This window comes from Hyperolius riggenbachi, chromosome 2, assembly GCF_040937935.1.
Source record: "Hyperolius riggenbachi isolate aHypRig1 chromosome 2, aHypRig1.pri, whole genome shotgun sequence".
NCBI classification, from domain to species: Eukaryota; Metazoa; Chordata; class Amphibia; order Anura; family Hyperoliidae; genus Hyperolius; species Hyperolius riggenbachi.
In genome coordinates this window covers 440,229,578-440,250,668 of record NC_090647.1, presented here as the reverse complement: position 1 = coordinate 440,250,668, position 21,091 = coordinate 440,229,578, and the positions used below count along the sequence as shown (strand labels likewise).

General features: G+C 42.5%; 1 protein-coding gene across 1 annotated transcript in view; it reads left to right on the top strand.

Annotated features, from left to right (window-relative positions):
• LOC137545218 (mitogen-activated protein kinase kinase kinase 15-like) overlaps positions 1-21,091 on the top strand; it is a 110,359-nt gene that overhangs the window by 50,304 nt on the left and 38,964 nt on the right. The window contains exon 2 of the mRNA XM_068266342.1: positions 20,041-20,180. Within this exon, the coding sequence (XP_068122443.1) occupies positions 20,041-20,180 (140 nt within the window). The remainder of the gene's footprint in view (positions 1-20,040; positions 20,181-21,091) is intronic.

Below are 21,091 nucleotides of genomic sequence, written 5' to 3'. Positions count from 1 at the left end.
GCATGCCTGAGCTTGCTGTGTGTCAGCTTGCAATCTCACTAATGCAAAACATGATGAAACTGCTGATGTTATGTGGCAGAGTCTGATGTTTTAAAAGACCATTCTAAAAAATTTTTATACTTACAGCAAACCTTCCTGAAAGGAAAAATCAGACACTTACCTGGGTAGAGGGAAGCCTCTGTATCCTCCAGACTCTGAGGAACCATAGCTAGGACCATTGCTAGGCCCGCGTATTAGAGTCCCGTCAAGGGCCGTCTTTCAGCTACAGCATAAGATTTTGAGCATACATGAAAAAAGGGCGCATGAGATTGCCGCTAGTAGAGTATTACTAAATTTCGCGATTTTCTACTACTGGATTCTAATAGTAAAATATTGCTAATCTTTTTTACTGTGACCAAACCTAACCCTACCTTCTCACAGAACCCTCCACAACCGATGCCTAACCCTAACCCCCTCCAAGTGGTGCGTAACCCTTACCCCATCCTTTCCCCTGGTGGCACCAACCCCCCCGGGGGGCGCCTAACTCCCCCCCCCTGTGCCTAAACCTTAACCCCTCCCTCCTGCTGCAGAGCCACTATTTGCAGCAAATAAGGTAAATTTCAGCTCCCAGAGGCGCCCGCGCCATATATGCAATGGCGCAATTTGTATATCCGCATGCCTCAGCTCCCGTGAATCTTTTATAATGGCTGTGATTTGCGTCAAAGAAGGTACATTTTGGTGCCCGATAGTCGCCATGCGACAAAATTTACCTTCTTTGTTGAAAATTGCGGCTTTTATAATAGGCTCCTATGGTGGTGCCTGTTTTTTGGTAACGGCCCCTGCATCCTTCCCCCCCCCCCCCCCCCCCGATTTGCATTTTGATTGCTGTCATAGTGGTTATTATCATTTCAAAATGTGTATTGAATAATAGTAATTATACATTTGAAGGTTTCCAGGTTCGGCGCATGACGAACAGGCTGTGGGAGAGAGTTCCAAAGGAGAGGGACAGCCTCTGAGAAGTCTTGGATGGGAGAGTGAGAGGAGGTGACCAGGTTAGAAGACAAAAGGGTCTCCGATGAGGAACAGAGGATCCGGACAGGGAGGTATCTGGAGATTAACCACTTAATCCTATCTGGACGGATATATCCCCCTCCAGATAGGCTACCCTGCTGTCGCTGCCTGGTGTGCACGATCGCACATGCCCCCGCGTGCTCCTGCCGCCTTCCGTTAGCTCGGAGATCAATGAATGCGAACAAATTTCCCATTCATTGATCTAAGTCCCTGTACCGACACCGCCAGCGAGACGGCTCCGTCTTTCACAAATCCCCTTCTGTCCCATCCACTCATGCATGCAGAAGTGAGCTGCGAGGGCATCTTGTGGCCAAATTGTAAAATTACATCTGGAAATAAAAATTTCCAGAGCATGACATTTTTTTACTTTTAAAATTAGCCCCTTATCTCCCACACTCCCTGATAGGTACACATACATTTTTTTGTAAAAAAATAAAAATATATACAGGATCTTCTCAAAAAAATAGCATATTGTGATAAAAAAACAGAGGCGCCAATAGAGTAAAATATGATACCAAATTAAAACAAATTAAAATGTGGGTGGCAGTGGTGGACTTGCCTACCCCCACTAAGACAAGGACCACTTTGTATGGTTAACAATGTAAATTTAATCAATTTAGTACTCCAAATTAACAATCAATTTGCAACGCGTTTCACGGGACACAAGCCCGCTTCCTCAGGCAAAACACATAAGAAGGAGCAACTGGAACGAGAAAACATGAAAGAAACCCATATAACTCAAAATAAATTAACACAAAATAAAACCAAAAAATTAAAAACTCATCCTAGGACCAATAGCAGATATCAATATACCTAAAATCAAATCAAATCGGTGGCTAAATCAGCCATAAAAACTAATTTGCCTTAAAAATGTCAGATTTGGTCAAAGTTGGACAGGACTTGGTTGGGGTGAGGGAACAGGGGAATAGGGTGAGATAAAAAGGGGGGGGGGGGGGGAAGGTTGGTTCGATTGGTATGGGATTGGAATAATAGCAGGGAGAAAAAAGGGGGGGGGCGGGGCAACCAGATGGACAGGAGGGGGACGGGGAGGGAAAAAGCGGAGAACTGAAGGAGACATAACATGTTATTCAACATAAATTTGTCATATACTGATTAAAGATATATGCCATCAAGCATATATACACATGCAAAGGTATGTGTGCAAAAACTCTTTTCAGTACAGGAGGGATCTGCATCTACATGTAGTCATCACCCTATTGATATGCATGATTGCACATGTTCGTACCCTGTTATCATTATTAAGTACAGAGTCAGTGGAAACACTTACCCTAGTAGCAGTCCGTGCTAGCGTGGCGCCTTTGTGAAGATTGGACGCCACGCTCGCTACTATATATAATCCCCATTGTGAATGAGCGGCAGATGTTGGTGGGCGGGGTTTGCCGTGTGCAAGTGATGACGATGTCCGCCACGAGACTATTGGTACCTGGCTTGGGCGACCAACACAGGTGGGCGGGGTTCGTTGCGTGTCAGTAAAGACGCATTCCGCCGCCAGATTGGTGGTTACTGGCTCCGGCGGAAGTACGTCATCTAGGGGCAGGAAGCCCAGGCCGCCATGTTTGTTGAGGTCAAGTAGCCGCTACCGAATGGGAAGGAGGGTGTCATGTGATTAAACACTGCAGGTGTTTGCCTTATAACATCTTTGATGTCATAATCAATGTACAAACAGTGTACAAAGTGCCATACTGTTAAACATATTGGGGGGGGAGACTTAGGCTTGAGTGATTTAGTCAACATCAGTGGATCATAATATATATATATATATATATATATATATATATATATATATATATCTCTGTGCGTCTACCCCCTCTACTGGTCAAATTCTATACTACTATTTCAAAAGTGACAGACTAGATGTATTATAATTTTAATATTATAACTGATTGAGTAGGGACCATAGTTATTAAGTATTTGTCACGTTTCGGAGGAATACATATATAGTTATGGGAAAAATACCCTTCTAATCGTGGATGACCCATGCACTGACTATATATAATATAATATAATTTCTCTTTTCTCTTGTACGTGTATACATATGCACACGCCCACACATGTACACATGCGCACACGCACACAGACACACGTACACACACACATACATACACATACCCACACCCCCATACACATAATAATAATATTAACCATATGAAAAAAGTAAGTTAATAAAATAAATAAACATACGGTAACCCATATGCATAATACAATATGATGCAGTGGTCATAATTATATAAAATTCTTTCACGTAGAGATGAGATAAAGGAACGACATAAAAAGAGAGCGGCGTATAGAGGAGATAAAACCAACATAGTACCACTAGAAGGTCTTTTCTAATTGTTCATTGAGACCCAAGGGTACCAAGGTTTTTAAGGTTTGTATCCAAAACATCTCTCTATTTTTGAGTGTCTGGATTGCATTGGTTGTTAGAGGATTGATATGTTCCAGAGCTATGAAGGAAACTTCGGTGACATTCCTATTATGAACTAGATCAAAATGTCTCGATAAGCTGTGTGTGGGTAGACCCCTCAGGATATTTCGTCTATGCTGTCCAATTCTCTCTCGTAATTGCTGGCTGGTGCGTCCTACATATTGGATCTTGCAGGGACATGTGGCTACATAGATTACCAATCTACAGTCGCAATCTATGTGTTTTTTTATTGGATAAATGATCTTATTGCTCGCTGCTACTAGATGGTCCGTGTTGGTTATGAATGTGCAGGCTAGGCAGCGAGTTTTGTTACATGCGCAGGAGCCAGCTGGTAGGGGTGGAGTCTTGTTTTTAATCCTAATTTTGCTTGGTGCCAGTAGATTACGGAGATTTGGGGCTCTACGATACGTAATAATGGGTTTCCTAGGGATGCAACCTTGTAGAAATGGGTCTTGTTGTAGGATTTCCCATCTGTGCGTTAGGATATTTTTAATGTTTGTATGTTGGGCATTATATTTAGTAATAAACCGTAACATAGTTTCAGAATCATTGGATGTAATGTCTGCTGCTTTGGGAGTTTTTTGGGGGTATTTGGCTCTGAATTTGGCGTTCTGTATGAGTTTTTTGGGGTATTTCCTTTCTCTAAATTTATTTACTAGGATCTTAGACTGTGTTTCATAATCTATTAAATCTGTGCAATTTTTACGAATGCGTTTAAATTGGTTGTAAGGGGTGTTGGTTGTCCATGGTTTGTGATGAAAACTGTTAAAATGAATATAACTGTTGGAATCTACCTGTTTGAAGTGTGTTTTGGTCTTGATTTTTCCTTTGTCATGAAACAGAACTAGGTCTAGAAATTCCAAGGACAAGTTGTTAGATTGTGAAGTAAAAGAGAGCTTGGCTCTATTTGAGTTCAAATAGCTGAGAAACTTTGGGATCAGTGATGTATCACCCCGCCAGATAAACACCAAGTCATCAATATACCTCTTGTACAGTACAATATGGTTTCGGAAGGGGTTATTGTTATAGATGTAAATAGTTTCAAGAAGGCCCATGGCCAGATTGGCGTAGCTGGGGGCAAAGCTGCTGCCCATAGCCGTGTCCCCTATTTGTTGATAGATGGTATCCATAAATGAGAAATAATTATGTGTCAGTATGAATTCTACACACTGTAGTATGAAGCTTTTCTGTCTTTGTGGCATATCGGAGTCTGTAAGTGTTTCCACTGACTCTGTACTTAATAATGATAACAGGGTACGAACATGTGCAATCATGCATATCAATAGGGTGATGACTACATGTAGATGCAGATCCCTCCTGTACTGAAAAGAGTTTTTGCACACATACCTTTGCATGTGTATATATGCTTGATGGCATATATCTTTAATCAGTATATGACAAATTTATGTTGAATAACATGTTATGTCTCCTTCAGTTCTCCGCTTTTTCCCTCCCCGTCCCCCTCCTGTCCATCTGGTTGCCCCGCCCCCCCCCCCTTTTTTCTCCCTGCTATTATTCCAATCCCATACCAATCGAACCAACCTTCCCCCCCCCCCCTTTTTATCTCACCCTATTCCCCTGTTCCCTCACCCCAACCAAGTCCTGTCCAACTTTGACCAAATCTGACATTTTTAAGGCAAATTAGTTTTTATGGCTGATTTAGCCACCGATTTGATTTGATTTTAGGTATATTGATATCTGCTATTGGTCCTAGGATGAGTTTTTAATTTTTTGGTTTTATTTTGTGTTAATTTATTTTGAGTTCTATGGGTTTCTTTCATGTTTTCTCGTTCCAGTTGCTCCTTCTTATGTGTTTTGCCTGAGGAAGCGGGCTTGTGTCCCGTGAAACGCGTTGCAAATTGATTGTTAATTTGGAGTACTAAATTGATTAAATTTACATTGTTAACCATACAAAGTGGTCCTTGTCTTAGTGGGGGTAGGCAAGTCCACCACTGCCACCCACATTTTAATTTGTTTTAATTTAGTATCATATTTTACTCTATTGGCGCCTCTGTTTTTCTTATCACGTGATATCCACCTGGTGGATGGGTGTGGACACCCTCTTTCTTCTACGCAGAGAGCGACTTTTTAAACCTGAGCGGGGACAGGTCTGATCTCCCCGTCTGCGATGCAAGTGGTTGCCTAACTTGGCAACCTACAAATTGTGAGTATAATTTCACCATTTGTTCTCACGACAAATACACCAACAATATTACACTATCGGGGGCTCTCGATTTTTCCCTCTTCTTCTTTTACATATTGTGATAAAGTTCATGATTTTCTGTAATGTACTGATAAACATTAGACTTTCATATATTTTAGATTCATTACACTACAACTGAAGTAGTTCAAGCATTTTATTGTTTTAATATTGATGATTTTGGCATACAGCTCATGAAAACTCAAAATTCCTATCTCAAAAAATTAGCATATTTAATCCGACCAATAAAAGAAAAGTGTTTTTAAAACAAAAAAAGTCAACCTTCAAATAATTATGTTCAGTTATGCACTCAATACTTGGTCGGGAATCCTTTTGCAGAAAAGCCTGCTTCAATGCGGCGTGGCATGGAGGCAATCAGCCTGTGGCACTGCTTAGGTGTTATGGAGGCCCAGGATGCTTCGATAGCGGCCTTAAGCTCATCCAGAGTGTTGGGTCTTGCGTCTCTCAACTTTCTTTTCACAATATCCCACAGATTCTCTATGGGGTTCAGGTCAGGAGAGTTGGCAGGCCAATTGAGCACAGTAATACCATGGTCGGTAAACCATTTACCAGTAGTTTTGGCACTGTGAGCAGGTGCCAGGTCGTGCTGAAAAATGAAATCTTTATCTCGATAAAGCTTTTCAGCAGATGGAAGCATTAAGTGCTCCAAAATCTCCTGCAACTCAGCAACAATAGGTTTAGCAAGACCTTACCAGAGGAGCTGGTGGATACTTATTAGAACACAGTAACAATAAGTTTAGCAAGACCTCACCAGAGGAGCTGGTGGGTACTTATAGAACACAGTAATAATACGTTTAGCAAGACCTCACCAGAGGAGCTGGTGGGTACTTATAGAACACAGTAACAATAAGTTTAGCTGAGCCTCACCAGAGGAGCTGGTGGGCACTATTAGAATACAGGAACTGATTAGTTTAGCTGAGCCTCACCAGAGGAGCTGGTGGGCACTATTAGAATACAGTAACTGATTAGATTCGCTGAGCCTCACCAGAGGAGCTGGTGGGCACTATTAGAATACAGTAACTGATTAGTTTAGCTGAGCCTCACCAGAGGAGCTGGTGGACACTATTGAGAATACCTCACCAGTGGTGAGGGCCCACTGGTGAGTTGGAGCGTCAGACAGGCTAGGTTCAGCAACTAAGAAGCAGATACAGTACAGAGTCAAAAGGCAAAAGAGTAGTAGGTAATCAGGCAGGGATTCGGCAACTAGATCAGATGGGCAGAAGTACAAAGACGAATAGCAATTAGCAGAGTCAGAGGTTAGCCTGAGTCATACACAGAATATCAATAATATACAGTAAACAATCTCCTAGTCTTGTGTGAAATCCCTGGTTTCCTCCCAGATCAAAGCACACCGGATACTAGTCTAAGGTCTGAGCGCTAGCACATAAGTATTCGCAACCGCAGACAAGTTGCGAGTGAGCAGCGCCGGCTTAAGAAGCAGAGGAAACCTCCAAGCCGCGCCTACTCCAATCAGCCAATCCTGAGCGGCGAACGTCCGCTCTGACATCAGCCGACCAGCGGGTCAGCTGACGCGCCTCCTCCCAGCATAAAGGTCCCGTCTACACAGAAACCTTATGTGCAAATGACAATTCCGTCCTCGGCGTGCTAGACGCCGAGGGAACGGAAAAAGACTCTGAATAGGCAACCGAAGCGGCTGCGGAGACACCCTGTGTGCCCGCAGCCGCATATGTTACAGCACTGTTGTCATTTTATTGATTCCAAAACCTTTAAAACTAATTATTGGAACTCAAATTGGCTTGGTAAGCTCAGTGACCCACGACCTACATACACAGGTGAATCCAAGTATGAGAAAGAGTATTTAAGGGGGTCAATTGTAAGTTTCCTTCCTCTTTTAATTTTCTATGAAGAGTAGCAATATGGGGGTCTCAAAACAACTCTCAAATGACCTGAAGACAAAGATTGCTAACCATCATGGTTTAGGGGAAGGATACAGAAAGCTGTCTCAGAGATTTCAGCTGTCTGTTTCCCCAGTTAGGAACATATTGAGAAAATGGAAGACTCAGGCTCAGTTCAAGTTAAGGCTCGAAGTGTCAGACCAAGAAAAATCTCGGATAGACAGAAGTGATGAATGGTGAGAACAGTCAGAGTCAACCCACAGACCAGCACCAAAGACCTGCACAACATCATCTGGCTGCAGATGGAGTCACTGTGCAACGTTCAACCATTTGACGCACTTTACACAAGGAGATACTGTATGCAAGCATGATGCAGAGGAAGCCCATAGCACAAATAGAGCTGCTTGAGGTATGATAAAGCACATTTGGATAAGCCAGCTTCATTTTGGAATAAGGTGCTGTGGACTGATGAGTTATTTGGGCATAACAAGGGGTGTTATGCATGGAGGAAAAAGAACACAGCATTCCAAGAAAAACACCTGCTACCTACAGTAAAATATGGTGGTGTTTCCATCATGCTTTGGGGCTGTGTGGCCAGTGCAGGGACTGGAAATCTTGTCAAAGTTGAGGGACGCATGGATTCCACTCAGTATCAGCCGATTCTAGAGACCAATGTCCAGGAATCAGTGACAAAGCTGAAGCTTCATAGAGGCTGGATCTTTCAACAAGACAATGACCCTAAACACTGCTCAAAATCCACTTAGGCATTCATGCAGAGGAACAAGTACAATGTTCTGGAATGGCCTTCTCAGTCCCCAACCCTGAATATAATTGAAAATCTGTGGTGTGAGTTAAAGGGAGCTGTCCATGGTCGGAAGCCATCAAACCTGAATGAACTAGAGATGTTTTGTATAGAGGAATTATTTTTATTATTATTTAGTATTTATATAGTGCCAACATCTTACACAGCGCTGTACAGAGTATGTTGTCACCTAACTGTCCCTCAGAGGGGCTCACAATCTAATTCCTACCAAAGTCATATGTCTATGACTACCATATTCATATGTATCTATCATGTAGTGTATGTATCGTAGTCTAGGGCCAATATTAGGGGGAAGCCAATTAACTTATCTGTATGTTTTTTTGGGGATGTGGGAGGAAACCGGAGTACCTGGAGGAAACCCACACAGACAGTGAGAGAACATACAAACTACTTGCAGATGTTGATCTGGCTGGGATTTGAACCAGGGACCCAGCGCTGCAAGGCGAGAGCGCTAACCACTACACCACCGTGCTGGTCCAAAATACCTTTAATCAGAATCCAGACCCTCATTGGAACCTACAGGAAGCGTTTAGAGGCTGTAATTTCTGCAAAAGGAGGACCTACTAAATATTGATTTCATTTATTTTTTGTGGTGCCCAAATTTATGCACCTGCTTAATTTTTTATCAAACAATTATTGCACACTTTCTGTAAATCCAATAAACTTCATTTCACTTCTCAATTATCACTGTGTGTGTCTCCTATTTGAAATATTTAACTGACATTTTTTATCGTAACAACCAACAATTTATACAGGAAAATCATGATGATTAACAGAGTTGCCCAGTCTTTCGCATCCCACTGTAAGTGATGGACGTAAAACTGAAAAAATGCACCTTTATTTCCAAATAAAATATTGGTGCTATACATTGTGATAGGGACATAATGTATACTGTGTAATAACCTGGACAAATGGAAAAGTAAAATACATGGGTTTCAATTACGGTAGCATGTATTATTTTAAAACTATAATGGCCGAAACCTGAGAAATAATGATTCCATGATTCCATTTTTTTCTTAATCTTCCTGTTAAAATGGATTTATAATAAAATAATTATTAACAAAATGTACCACCCAAAGACAGCCTAAATGGTGGCAGAAAAAACAAGATATAGATCATTTCATTGTGATAAGTAGTGATAAATTTATTGGTGAACGAATGGGAGGTGAATGTTGCTCGGATGCATAAGGTGAAACGACACTGAAGGCTGAACTGGTTAAAGAGGAAATGTATGGAGGTGACAGCTTGTGTAGAGCTTTGTATGCAAGCGTGAGAAGTTTAAACTGGATCCTTTTGGTAACTTGTAACCAATGGAGAGATTGGCAGAGAGGGGTTGCCTCAGAGGATCTGGAAGAGAGGTGGATGAGACGGGCAGCAGAGTTTAGTAGGGACTGGAGAGGTGCCAATCTGCTTTTTGGTAAATCACAGAGGAGGTGTTACAGTAGTCAAGACGGGTGATGATTAGAGCATGTACAAGCATTTTGGTTGCCTCTTGTGAGAGGAAGGGATTGATTCTGGAATTTTTTTTTGAGATGGAAGTTGAAGGAGGTAGTTAAAGTGTTGATATGTTGTATAAATGAGAGCTCAGAGTACAGAATTACCCCCAGACAGCGAGCTTTAGGAGTTGAGGTTATTGGGGTGTTATCTACATTGAATGGGACTATGGGAGGTGGAAAAGAGAGTGAAGGTGGAAGTATAACAATCTGATGACATGAATGTAGATACAGCAGAAAGACAGTCAGGGACTTTAGATAGTAGTGTGGAGAGGTCTGGGGCAGATCAATATATTTATTATACTGCATATGCAGTGTTGGGTTTGGAGTTTAGTGTAAAGTTTGCTCTGTGGTTGATGGCTTTGTAGCTACAGAGCAGTATGCAGGTGTTGCATGTGACTACAGTTGCACAACCACTATTTTACTAACCTTTATCAAACCTCACTATGATTGAATATGACGCACGTTAGGCTTGACAGTTCTAACAGCACACAATTGTAAAGGTGGCCACACACCATACATTTTTTTTAAATATCTGTTCAAATGAAGAATTGCAATCAATTTTTCTGACTTATTTTAACATTTTAAAAATATGACCAATGTAACACACATGTATGTTTAATTTTTCTCCAATTGTGATAAAAATGATTGGAAACTCTGAGAAAATTGCTTGGGTGTGTATATTAATAAATTGACAATCTAACACACACCATATAATCTTTAGAAATGTTGAAGACAAGTTTCCAGCGATCCAGATCGATAAAAATTGAAAAAAAAATGGAAATCCAATCAGATGTTTCAGTCGAATGAAAAAAAGCTTTTGATTTTTTCAGGAGATCCAATCATATTTATCGAATTGCCATAATATCGGATCATTTTATAGTATTGTGTGTGGCCACCTTCAGGTTTGCTGGATCACACAGATACTCCACTACACCTTAGCAAGTCATTGCACTTATGAGTAATGCCTAGTACACACCATACAATTTTCTGTTAGATTTTTCTGTTAGATTTTCTGTATTAGATTATTTTCTGTAGAGACTGGTCATTATCTTTGGTGCATTGTCTTCTGGTTATCTCCTGAGTAGAACAATGTCTAATTGCTAGGCAGATAGATGGTTAGATAGATAATTTCCAACATGTTGGAAATTATCTATCTGGCAGGTAAATTTTACAGAAAATCTAACAGAGAATTCTATGGTGTGTACCTAGCATAAGACATGCTGAAATGGCTGGAGGCTTGTTGGATTATGCTTGTGCTGTGCTTTGATGTCTATAGGATAGCTAAGACCTCAGATCAAGTAAGTAACTAAAATAAGACTAAAATAAGATTAAATGTAAACCTTTCATAAACAGTTCTGCTCAGCACACAGCAATTTAACAGTGAATACTGTATTTATATTCTTGCAAAAGCACATTTTTAACATGTTCATGTAAAACCTAACAAGATAGTTCTGTTGACCTTGAAAAGTACCACAGCACTTACCGGTAGGTACTACAGGAAGAACATTATTGCAACCAAGAATACACATCCCAATGTATAAAAGTGTATCAGGCAATTGTAGTCACAGAGCCTGATGCATTGTTATTTAAAAGGGAAAAAGAAAATACCAGCTGCCATTTTTCTTTGGTTTTTGGCTGGATGAGAAAAGCTGACACTGCTCCTAATCTACTGTGATAATCTAGTTTAGATTATGTAGGAGGCAGGTGCTCTCCATGGTGCTGAGTCTTCTCTTATGTTACCCCTCCAAATACAAACCAGCTCAGAACCCAGATATACAAGCTTCTTATTGTCAGCGTCAGCCAGTTTATGAATCAAGCCGCTTGCATGTCCTACAGAATTAGGACGCACTGCAGAGAATGTGTGAAAATTTATCATATGCTTCCAAAGCAATGGTACACAACAAGGATGGGTACTTGAGTGCCTCCAAGTAGCAGGTGCTAGTTTTGGGTGAGGTGTTTGTGTGCTACCTGTTACAGTGAGTGGGTAAGAAATAGCCACACCCTTCAAGGTGAATAAGGCCAGTGTGTGGTGCCATCTCAGGGAAGAATTTAGCATTGTGAACAACCTGCTGCCTGTCCCTCTCCCTGGGAATAAGCTGCTTGCAAGTCTACATTCTGAGCTGGTTAACAGTCGAGCGCTGTTGTGACATGTCAGCAGCACCGTCAGGCCATACTCTACTACTTTATCAGCTGATTGCCATAGGGGGAACGCTAATCTGCAATGCTTGGAATAGCCATTGCCAACATAAATTACGTCCTTGCACTATTTACCCATGCACTGTTTCACAGAGCAGTGTCACCCGTCCCCCCCCCCCCCCCCCTTCATTATTTCTGAGAGACTCAGCCTCTCTTGTATACTCTTTTTATCAGCAGTGTTATTACTGACCAGGGGATTGTTTAGCATAACACAACTTTCCAAGTCTTTTGTTGTGACACACCTTTCATGAAACATGTTACTGGCATCAAAGTTCAAAATGAGCAGACTTTTTTTTTTCATAAAAATGTCTAATTAATAATATTTTTTATTGTACTATATCCAATTAAGTATGGAGTTTAAATGGATTGCAAAGTATTGTAATTGTACAGAGACGCTTATCGTGACCTTAAAGAGACACTGAAGCGAGACTAAATCTCGCTTCAGGTCATATATATAGCAGGGGCACGTGTGCCCCTGCTAAAACGCCGCTATCCCGCGGCTTAACGGGGGTCCCTTCACCCCAAACCCACCCCCCGCAAACCTGGGTCGGAAAAAGGTCGCTGGAGCTGATCTTCCTGGAGGCAGGGCTAACGGCTGCAGCCCTGCCTCCAGTCGCGTCTATCAGACGCGCATCGCCGCCTCTCCCCCGCCCCTCTCAGTGAAGGAAGACTGAGAGGGGCGGGGGAGAGGCGGAGGTACGCGTCTGACAGACGCGCATGGGGCAGGGCTGCGGCGGTCAGCCCTGCCCCAACCAGGAAGCGCTCCCCCGCTGCTCGGAGGGGGTTTGGGGGGACAGGGACCCCCGTTAAGCCGCGCTACAGCGGCGTTTTAGCAGGGGCACGCATGCCCCTGCTAGCTATGAGGTCTGAAGCGAGATCTATTCTCGCTTCAGACTCTCTTTAAGACTGCACTGTATGTACTCCTGTTGATTATTGCCTGAAGAAGCGGGAATATACCTGCGAAACGCGTTGCACTGTATGTTGGAGTATATAAATAAATTTGTTTGTACTAAAACGACAGTATCATGTCTGCTTCGGGGAGATGTGTCCACCACCGCCTCCTGAGGAATTTTAAAGTTTTTAGATATATTTTATTCTGTTGGCGCCTCTGTTCTCCTTACAATATCAGCATCCACCCCTTGTGGGGGGGTTGAATTCCCTTTCTTCTTCTAATCTACAGAGAGCGACCTCTTAATCCTGAGTGAGGACAGGCCTAATCTCCTCACCTGCCTACACAGTGGTTGCCTAATTGGTAACCCTGAACTTGTGAGTATATCTATCATATACTTTTCCATTTACCCATCACCCAACTTACTACACTATATTGGGCTCTCGGTGTCCCTTCTTTTTACAAAGTATTGTAATGTTAGAATTTTATACAGTGCTTCAACTTTTTTTTATTTGTGAAAGAATGGCTGTTAGGGGTTGTACTGCACTTTAAAATGCATTCAGTATATCAGTGCAGAATAATTTGACTTTAAAGAGTAACTGTTAGGCTACAAAAGCTAATTTAAACCTCTATTCTCCTGTGTTAAACAGTTTAGAAGGAAGCCAAAAAGGCAATACTGAAGTTAAAAATCTCTCTTACTTTGTTGTTGGCTGAATAGCAATCCTCTTTATTCCAAAGCTCCTAAGGAGGCCGCAGGCTGCATAACAGATACTGCAGAGCATGCTGGGGCTGCTTATTCTCCCTACTGCACTCCCTTGGTCCTCCCCTTCATTTCCCTATCCCACCCTAAGGCTGCTTTCACAGTGGGAAGTTACAGGCTCATGTTACAGCAGCCTGTAACTTTCAGCCCAACTCACAGCACTGAAAAATCAATGTGCTGTTCACAGTGCACATGTTGCGTTAGAGTATACTGTACGAGTCCACTATTGTTCCTAGCCACATGTCTATTTAATATTCACTGCACAGTAGTGTTGTCCGGATCATGAACGATGCGGATCTTTGATCCAGATCTTTTTTGTGAGTGGAATCATCCGAGATTCGGTTCACAGTGGATGTCTGGAAGAAACAGGAACTGCAGCTTCTCTCACTCTGCTGCAAATGATTCAAAGATTCGGTTCAAAGATCCGGATCTTTTCAATGATCCGATTTGAATCATTGAAAAGATCCGGACTTCCCAGTATAGAACTAAAACAGCTCACCTCTGTTCATCTGACAGCCTCCCCGGGACAATCGCCCGCACCCAACCCCCCCAACTGACAGCATGATCGCCCGCACCCCCATCCTTGCGCCCCCCCCGAGTGACAGACAATAGGCCCCATTAGACCAGAGACTGGTGGGAGTGTCTGAGGGCTGGAACTTGGGAGGGCATCAATCAGGAAGCAGGGATGTTACATCACAATTGGCTTCAAGACAGACACACATGGAACCTGCCATGAGCTGTCAGGAGCATCAATCTCTGCAAATACTATATAAAAATTCTGTGAAATCCAAACGTGGACAGTGAAATGCATATGCAATGTAAGTACAGCCAATATTTAGCTACTGATATATGTGTTTTTTACCCTATACCTAACAGTTCCTCTTTAAGAATTTTAATTGGGAATTCCAAGCAGCAGTTCAATGTGTTAAATATTGTAAGAGTCATATAATGTCAGGGTAAAATATGTTTACTCTAAACTTTTATGATTTCCACAAATCCTACTGTATATACCTTTATTATTGTTATTATTTTTATGTATTTTTATTACTACTACTAACTACATTGCAGACTTCTTTGTGATATAAAGTGAGCCCATTGGCAAGTGTCCTTAAAAAGAAAATCCACACAAACACACACCCTCCACATTGTAAATCAATCAAAAAAACTGGAACAAGCCATTGCAATAAATGCAATGCAATTAAAAAATACATGTAAAAAAGGAACTTGTTATATGACAGGATATAAAAAGCACTTCAAATGTGAATGTCTCATAGTTGCTAGGGAGGCAAACCTCCTAACATACAATAACATTAAACATCAGAGATGTTTCGGAATGTACTATGGTCTTCTCTGATCCTCTGTTTTGTGTACACACTGCACCTCTGATGCCCAAACTAGCAGTAAAATAACATGCTTTACTGCTGCAGAAACTTGCCATGCCCCATCCCTGCCAGCCATGCAGCACTGATTGGTTGCAGTGTGACCAGTCAGTAGACACAGGCCTTCTCAAATGAGATGATATTTGTAGTCACACTGGTAGGAGGGGGCACGGTGAAGTACAGGCATGAAGAGTGCATGGAAAGTTATGTCATTTGTTATGGTTCTAGCTTAAATGTACCATTGTTGTTTCATGTATCTTTAGCAGTGTTGTTGATGCAACTATGTAAACTTCAGTAAGTATGGCATTATTTAACACCTGGGTGGAAAAGCAGCACAGTTCGAAGCCTCACCATTTCAGTAGCTCTGGCTGCTGTCCCTGTTAGGGCTCTCCTACACCCTAGCAGGTCCCCTAATTTGGCAATACCTCCTAATGTACAAGTTGTAACAAATGTTGGAGAGGCAGCCGCGGTGAACAGCGCTACCACCGCAGCTGCCTCCAGCTCCCTGTCTGGCAATGTATCCGTGCCTCAGGCGTCTAGCACGCCGAGGACGGGTCTGTCAGTTGCACATAGGGCTGCTTTGTTGCGCGCGCACAGACAGGAGGACCTTTATGCAGAGAGGAGGCGCGTCAGCTGACCGGCCGGTTGGCTGATGTCAGAGGAGAAGCTCGCCGCTCCTCATTGGCTGATAGGAGGGGGCGTGCCAGAAGGGTCTCCTCTGCTTCATAAGCCTAGCTGAATCACTCGCAACTTGTCTGCTGTTGCGAATACTTGGTGTTAGCGCTCAGACCCTTAGATAGTTCCGGTGTGCTTTGATCCGGGAGGAAACCGGGGATTTCACACTAGATAGGAATTGTTTGATAGCCTTAAATATTATACTACTGTGTTATTATTTGTGTATGACTCTGGCTCGTTCTGACTACTCTTCTGCTCAGTGATTCTGTACCTCTGCCCATCTGATCTTGCTGCCGACTCTGCCTGTTTATACCTTCCAGTCTCTGCCTTCCGATTTTGTACTGCATCTGTCTGTCTGTTGCCAAACCCGATCTGTCTGACCACTCTACTCTCACCAGAGGGCCCTTGACTCTGGTGAGGGGCGCTGTACTGTTAGTACCCACCAGCTCCTCTGGTGAGGTATTGCTAAACCTATCAGTACTACTGTGTAACGATTGGTGTCAGCAAAACAGATCTGCAGTATCACCAATAATACAGATGCTATACCTGATTATGTGGTGATGTGCAGAATCACCAATAATGCTAGTATAGCCAGACACAGGACAACCAATGTGAGATAGTGTTTGGTGCAACAGTAATGAGGAAGAGGAGATCTCCAGAGGAGCGGGTGACTCAGACTGTACTGCAGCCAATGATCACCTGAGGAGCAGGTGATTCAGACTGTACTGCAACCAGTGGACACCTGAGGAGCAGGGACCACTGACTGTGCTGCAAGGATGATCACCTGAGGAGCAGGCGATTAAGACTATACTGCAGCCAGTGGACACCTGAGGAGCAGGGACCACTGACTGTGCTGCAAAGGATGATCACCTGAGGAGCAGGTGATTAAGACTATACTGCAGCTAGTGGACACCTGAGGAGCAGGTGTTACAGACAGTGCTGCAAAGGCTACTACAGATCCCTCACCAGTTGCTAGGCCCACTGGTGAGGACAGGAAGGTCAGACAAGCAGAGTAGGCAACCTACGGGCAGATAAAGTACAAAGACAGAAGGCTGATTCAGTGTTAAGTTCAGGCAGAGTCGGCAACATGAATCAGATGGGCAGAGGTACAGAATCAACAAGCAGGAGAATAGTCAAAGGAAGCAGAAGGTCATAACAGATAATACAATGCAATTAGTATTTTAAGCTATCAACAGAATCTGGCTAAGTGTGGATCCCCACTCCCCAGCTCCAGCTGGTTCTAGCACACTTTGGGATCTGACTAGGGTCTGAGCGCTAACACGTTAGCATTCGCAACAGCAGACACGGGGCAACTGACAGACTAGTACTATATATACAGAGATGCCCCGCAGCGCCGCCTCCATCACTCAGCCAATCCAAAGTACCGTTGGAGTCAGCTGACTTGGCAGATGAGCTGACTTCCCTTCTATTCGCATAAAGGTCCTGTCGGTAGCCCTCAATCTATGTGTAATAGAAGGACCAGGCAGAGCAGCAGCATGTAACTGCGCGGCAGAGGCCGCCATGCCGCTTGCCTCTGCGGCAGTATCTCCGCTATCTATTACATACTGTTGCACCAATCACATTGCTATTTGTTGTCACCACAGCTTCTGATATACCAGTATTATAGGTGATTCTGCAGATCACCATATAATCAGGTATACATCTGCATTATAGGTGATACTGCAGATCACCTATAATCAGAATTCTGTTATTTGCTGACACAAATCGTTACACAAGTACAGCCTTTCTCCTTCCTACCATTGCATGTCTCCTCCCACCCTGTCCAAGCCCCCTGTTTAAATATTATCTGTATGGAGTTTGTGTTTGTGTGAGCTCCCTCTGGGTGCTCTGATTTTCTCCCAAAAACAAACAGATAAGTTAAAGTTGAAGTGTACCCGAGGCAAACCTCCTAAAGGCAAATAATTAGATACTTACCTAAGATGAGGGAAGCCCTTGGATCCTGCATGACCAAGTGCTGGCGCCTGCCACAGAGATGGATGCTGGTACAAGTGGAAACCTGTCCTTACATCATTACTAAATGGAAAGACAGGAAAGGGTATGAGAAATGTTCTAGGAGGATGGAGTTATTCGTAATTAGAGTATGAGAAGTAGGCTTAGACCGTTGATGCATAGCCTTCCGATGTTGCAGTACTTTATTGGTCTATAGGAAGCAGTATATTACGTGTCTGATAATACTTTACAACAATTGACTAGAGATAACCAGAGTAGTTTATCACTTTTCTTTTCAATGCAAACATATATAGTATTTCCTGATGAAGTCATCACCCTGCAGATAAGGCTTCCAAGAAACAGTTACTACTACAGACCTGATGAAACAATATATTTCACACTGAATATATTTTCAATACATTTTTTACACAAAAAACTTGTAGCATTAGAAATGGGAAGTTGGGTAAACACACAACTTCGGTTTTAAGTTATTACTTCTTTTACTGAGTAAAAACAGACAAAAGTCCATTTAACCACTTAAGGACCACGGGCTTAAAACCCCCTAAAGATCAGGCCATTTTTTGCAAAATAGGTCACTGCAGCTTTAAGGCCTTGCTGCAGGGCCGTACAACTCAGCACGCAAGTGATTCCCCCTCCCTTTTCTGTCCACCAACAGAGCCCTCTTTTGGTGGGCTATGATCCCTGCCAGAATGCTTTTTTATTTTTTTTACAAATATTTATTCCTTTATTTTTTGAATAAATGTTGCTATTTTTTTTTAACTCCCCCTCCCTCCCCCCGCCAGCCAATCAGCGTGATAGGCTTCAGCCATAGGCTTCAGAGGATCAGTGTCTTGCCTCCCAAGGGGACAGCCGATTGGCACGGCTGTCCCCAGTACAGCGCTGCCGTAGATCATAACGCTGTACACAGTAAATAGTTTCGCCGTCCAACAGTCTCCCAGTGGCGATCGCCGCTGGGAGACTGATGACGGAGCGGAGCTCTGTCATTCAAGCAGGGATGCGTCACGCGATTTCCTGCAAAAAACGCCCCCAGTACTTTACGTCAATCGGCGTTAATCGGGTCTGGGGCTGGCGCCGCGTTCACGCCGTCCAACCTCCAGCTAGCGCAGCAAGGGCTGGGACTCACTAAGAATCTACAGAAAAAAAAATTTGCCAAGGTTTCAGGGGAATCACCGCCATTCACTTACATTACCTCAAAACTTAAGAATATCACTAAACTGATACTGTACGTCCATCGTAACCAATATAGATGTAATTAAATATAACAACTTGTATCCGCCCATGTTAATGGAGGTTATTTTGTTTTGGCTTTAACATGTATAGACTATGGCGAGTCCTTTTTAACCACTTTGAACTAAATAAAAGTTAGGTTTTAAAAATATATTCATTCTCTTTGGATAAATGGTATGTCCTTTTGAAAGTCCCAATAAGAGGCCTTTGAAAGTCTCAATTAGAGGCCTTACTGAGTGCTAAACATATAAATAGGGATTTTGTGGATCCTGGCAATTTTGTTCTATTGATTGTAACTCTGCTCTGAGAAACTGTTAAGTTTTATTATATGTACCCAACATATAGGTCTGGAGTTTAACTCAGTCTGCAGGCATACATTGTCATGCATTCAGATTGATTCTGTTAGTTCTAAACCCCTTTTACTTTGCATATTTCCCATGCTGCCTGAAGCATTTGTTGGGAAACATGACACAACATTTTTCTCAAGGGCTATAGTTCTATTTTTAGTTGGCTATTAAACCAGAATGAAGTAAAATCTTAATTTAGCACAGTATTTTTTTATCAGCTGTGATATCAAAGGATCTTTGTTTGTCTTTTCCAAAACTGAAATACAAACATCTGGTTCTTAGGGCTCTAGCCTCTTTCACACTAGGAGCTGATGCGTTTTGACGGATCGCTGCTAGGATGCGGTAAGCGGGGTAACATGAAAGTCTATTGACTTTCATGTTACCTTTCACATTGGACAAAGTTTTCCAGATCGTTACGTTTTCCCGTCGGGTGAATTAGAACTAGCATTGCTGATCAGCATTGAACCGCAACTTCCCGACTTCACGCCATAGGTCATAACACGTGCACAAAAAAGGTTTTGTACGAGCGTTGCCTAGTGTGAAAGAGCCCTTATAGTACATAGATTGTACTTATTATTTATTTTGAGTTATAGATTGAGGGGTTTCAATCCAGCTGATACCCTCAAAAAGTGTGTTTGTTCTAAGTTACCATACTTCTTAAGGTTGTTACTTTAGCGTGATAAATGTTTTATTTTTTCATACAGATGTTGCTGTAGTGGACATGAGTGACGTGGGCAGACAGCCTTCTCTCTTCTATCACCTTGGAGTTAGAGAAAGCTTTGACATGGCTAATAATGTTATTATTTATCATGACACTGACCCTGATACATCATTATCCCTCAAGGTAATAAACATTTATTTAAACCTTCTTTTGTAAACAGTGTAAAAAGTTAGATGTGTACTAACCTGAGGCCATCTACATCCATGTCTCAGTTGTGTTCTACAACAAGCTTTTGGGTAAGAAAGCATTTAATAGCATCAATAATAGAATGACCCTTCAACAGTTAGATGTGATTCTTTAGCAGAAATGGTAGGTACTGTATTGGTAAAATCCAGTGGAAAGTCTGAAGCAAAATTAAAATACAAACAAACAAAAAAACAGATACTTAGCTAAGGAGGGGGAAGGCTCTGGGTCCTATAGAGCCCTCCCATTCTCCTCAAAGTGTCCTCGTTTCCCAGAAGGCTCCTTTGTTTGAATCTTCTGTTGCAGGAGACTTGGGCTCCCGAAAACCAGCGACTAACTGTGCACACGCAAGTGTGCGAGAGAGCATGCTCTCACTTGTGCAGTAAAGAACAGCCTGTCTTCAGGAGCCTGAGTGGTTCCGAAGACCAGCGGAAGCAAGAAGTCTATGACTGATCAGTTGTAGACTGCTAACGGGGGAGCCTGCGAGGGAACACGGACACCGTGAGGAGAATGGGAAGGCTCTATAGGACTCCTTAGGTGAGTATCTGTTTTTTATTTTTATTTTCGCTTCAGACTCCCTTTAAAGCAGAATGAAACACAAAATAAAAACCATATTCAAGTGAAAAATGTGCCCTTGAAAATATATATAATCTGTTTTACCATGTAAATAAAGCATGATTCCAGCCTTACTTCTAAATATTTGATTCTCAAACCCTTTATGAACCTATGCCAAGAACGTGCCACTGTGCATTCTGGGGCAGGTTTTTTTTTCTATACCTGCAGCCCAAGAGAAACTGAATACTCCTGAGGCTTCCTCTGCCAGTTTTAATTTTTGATCTGCAGCTGCCTCT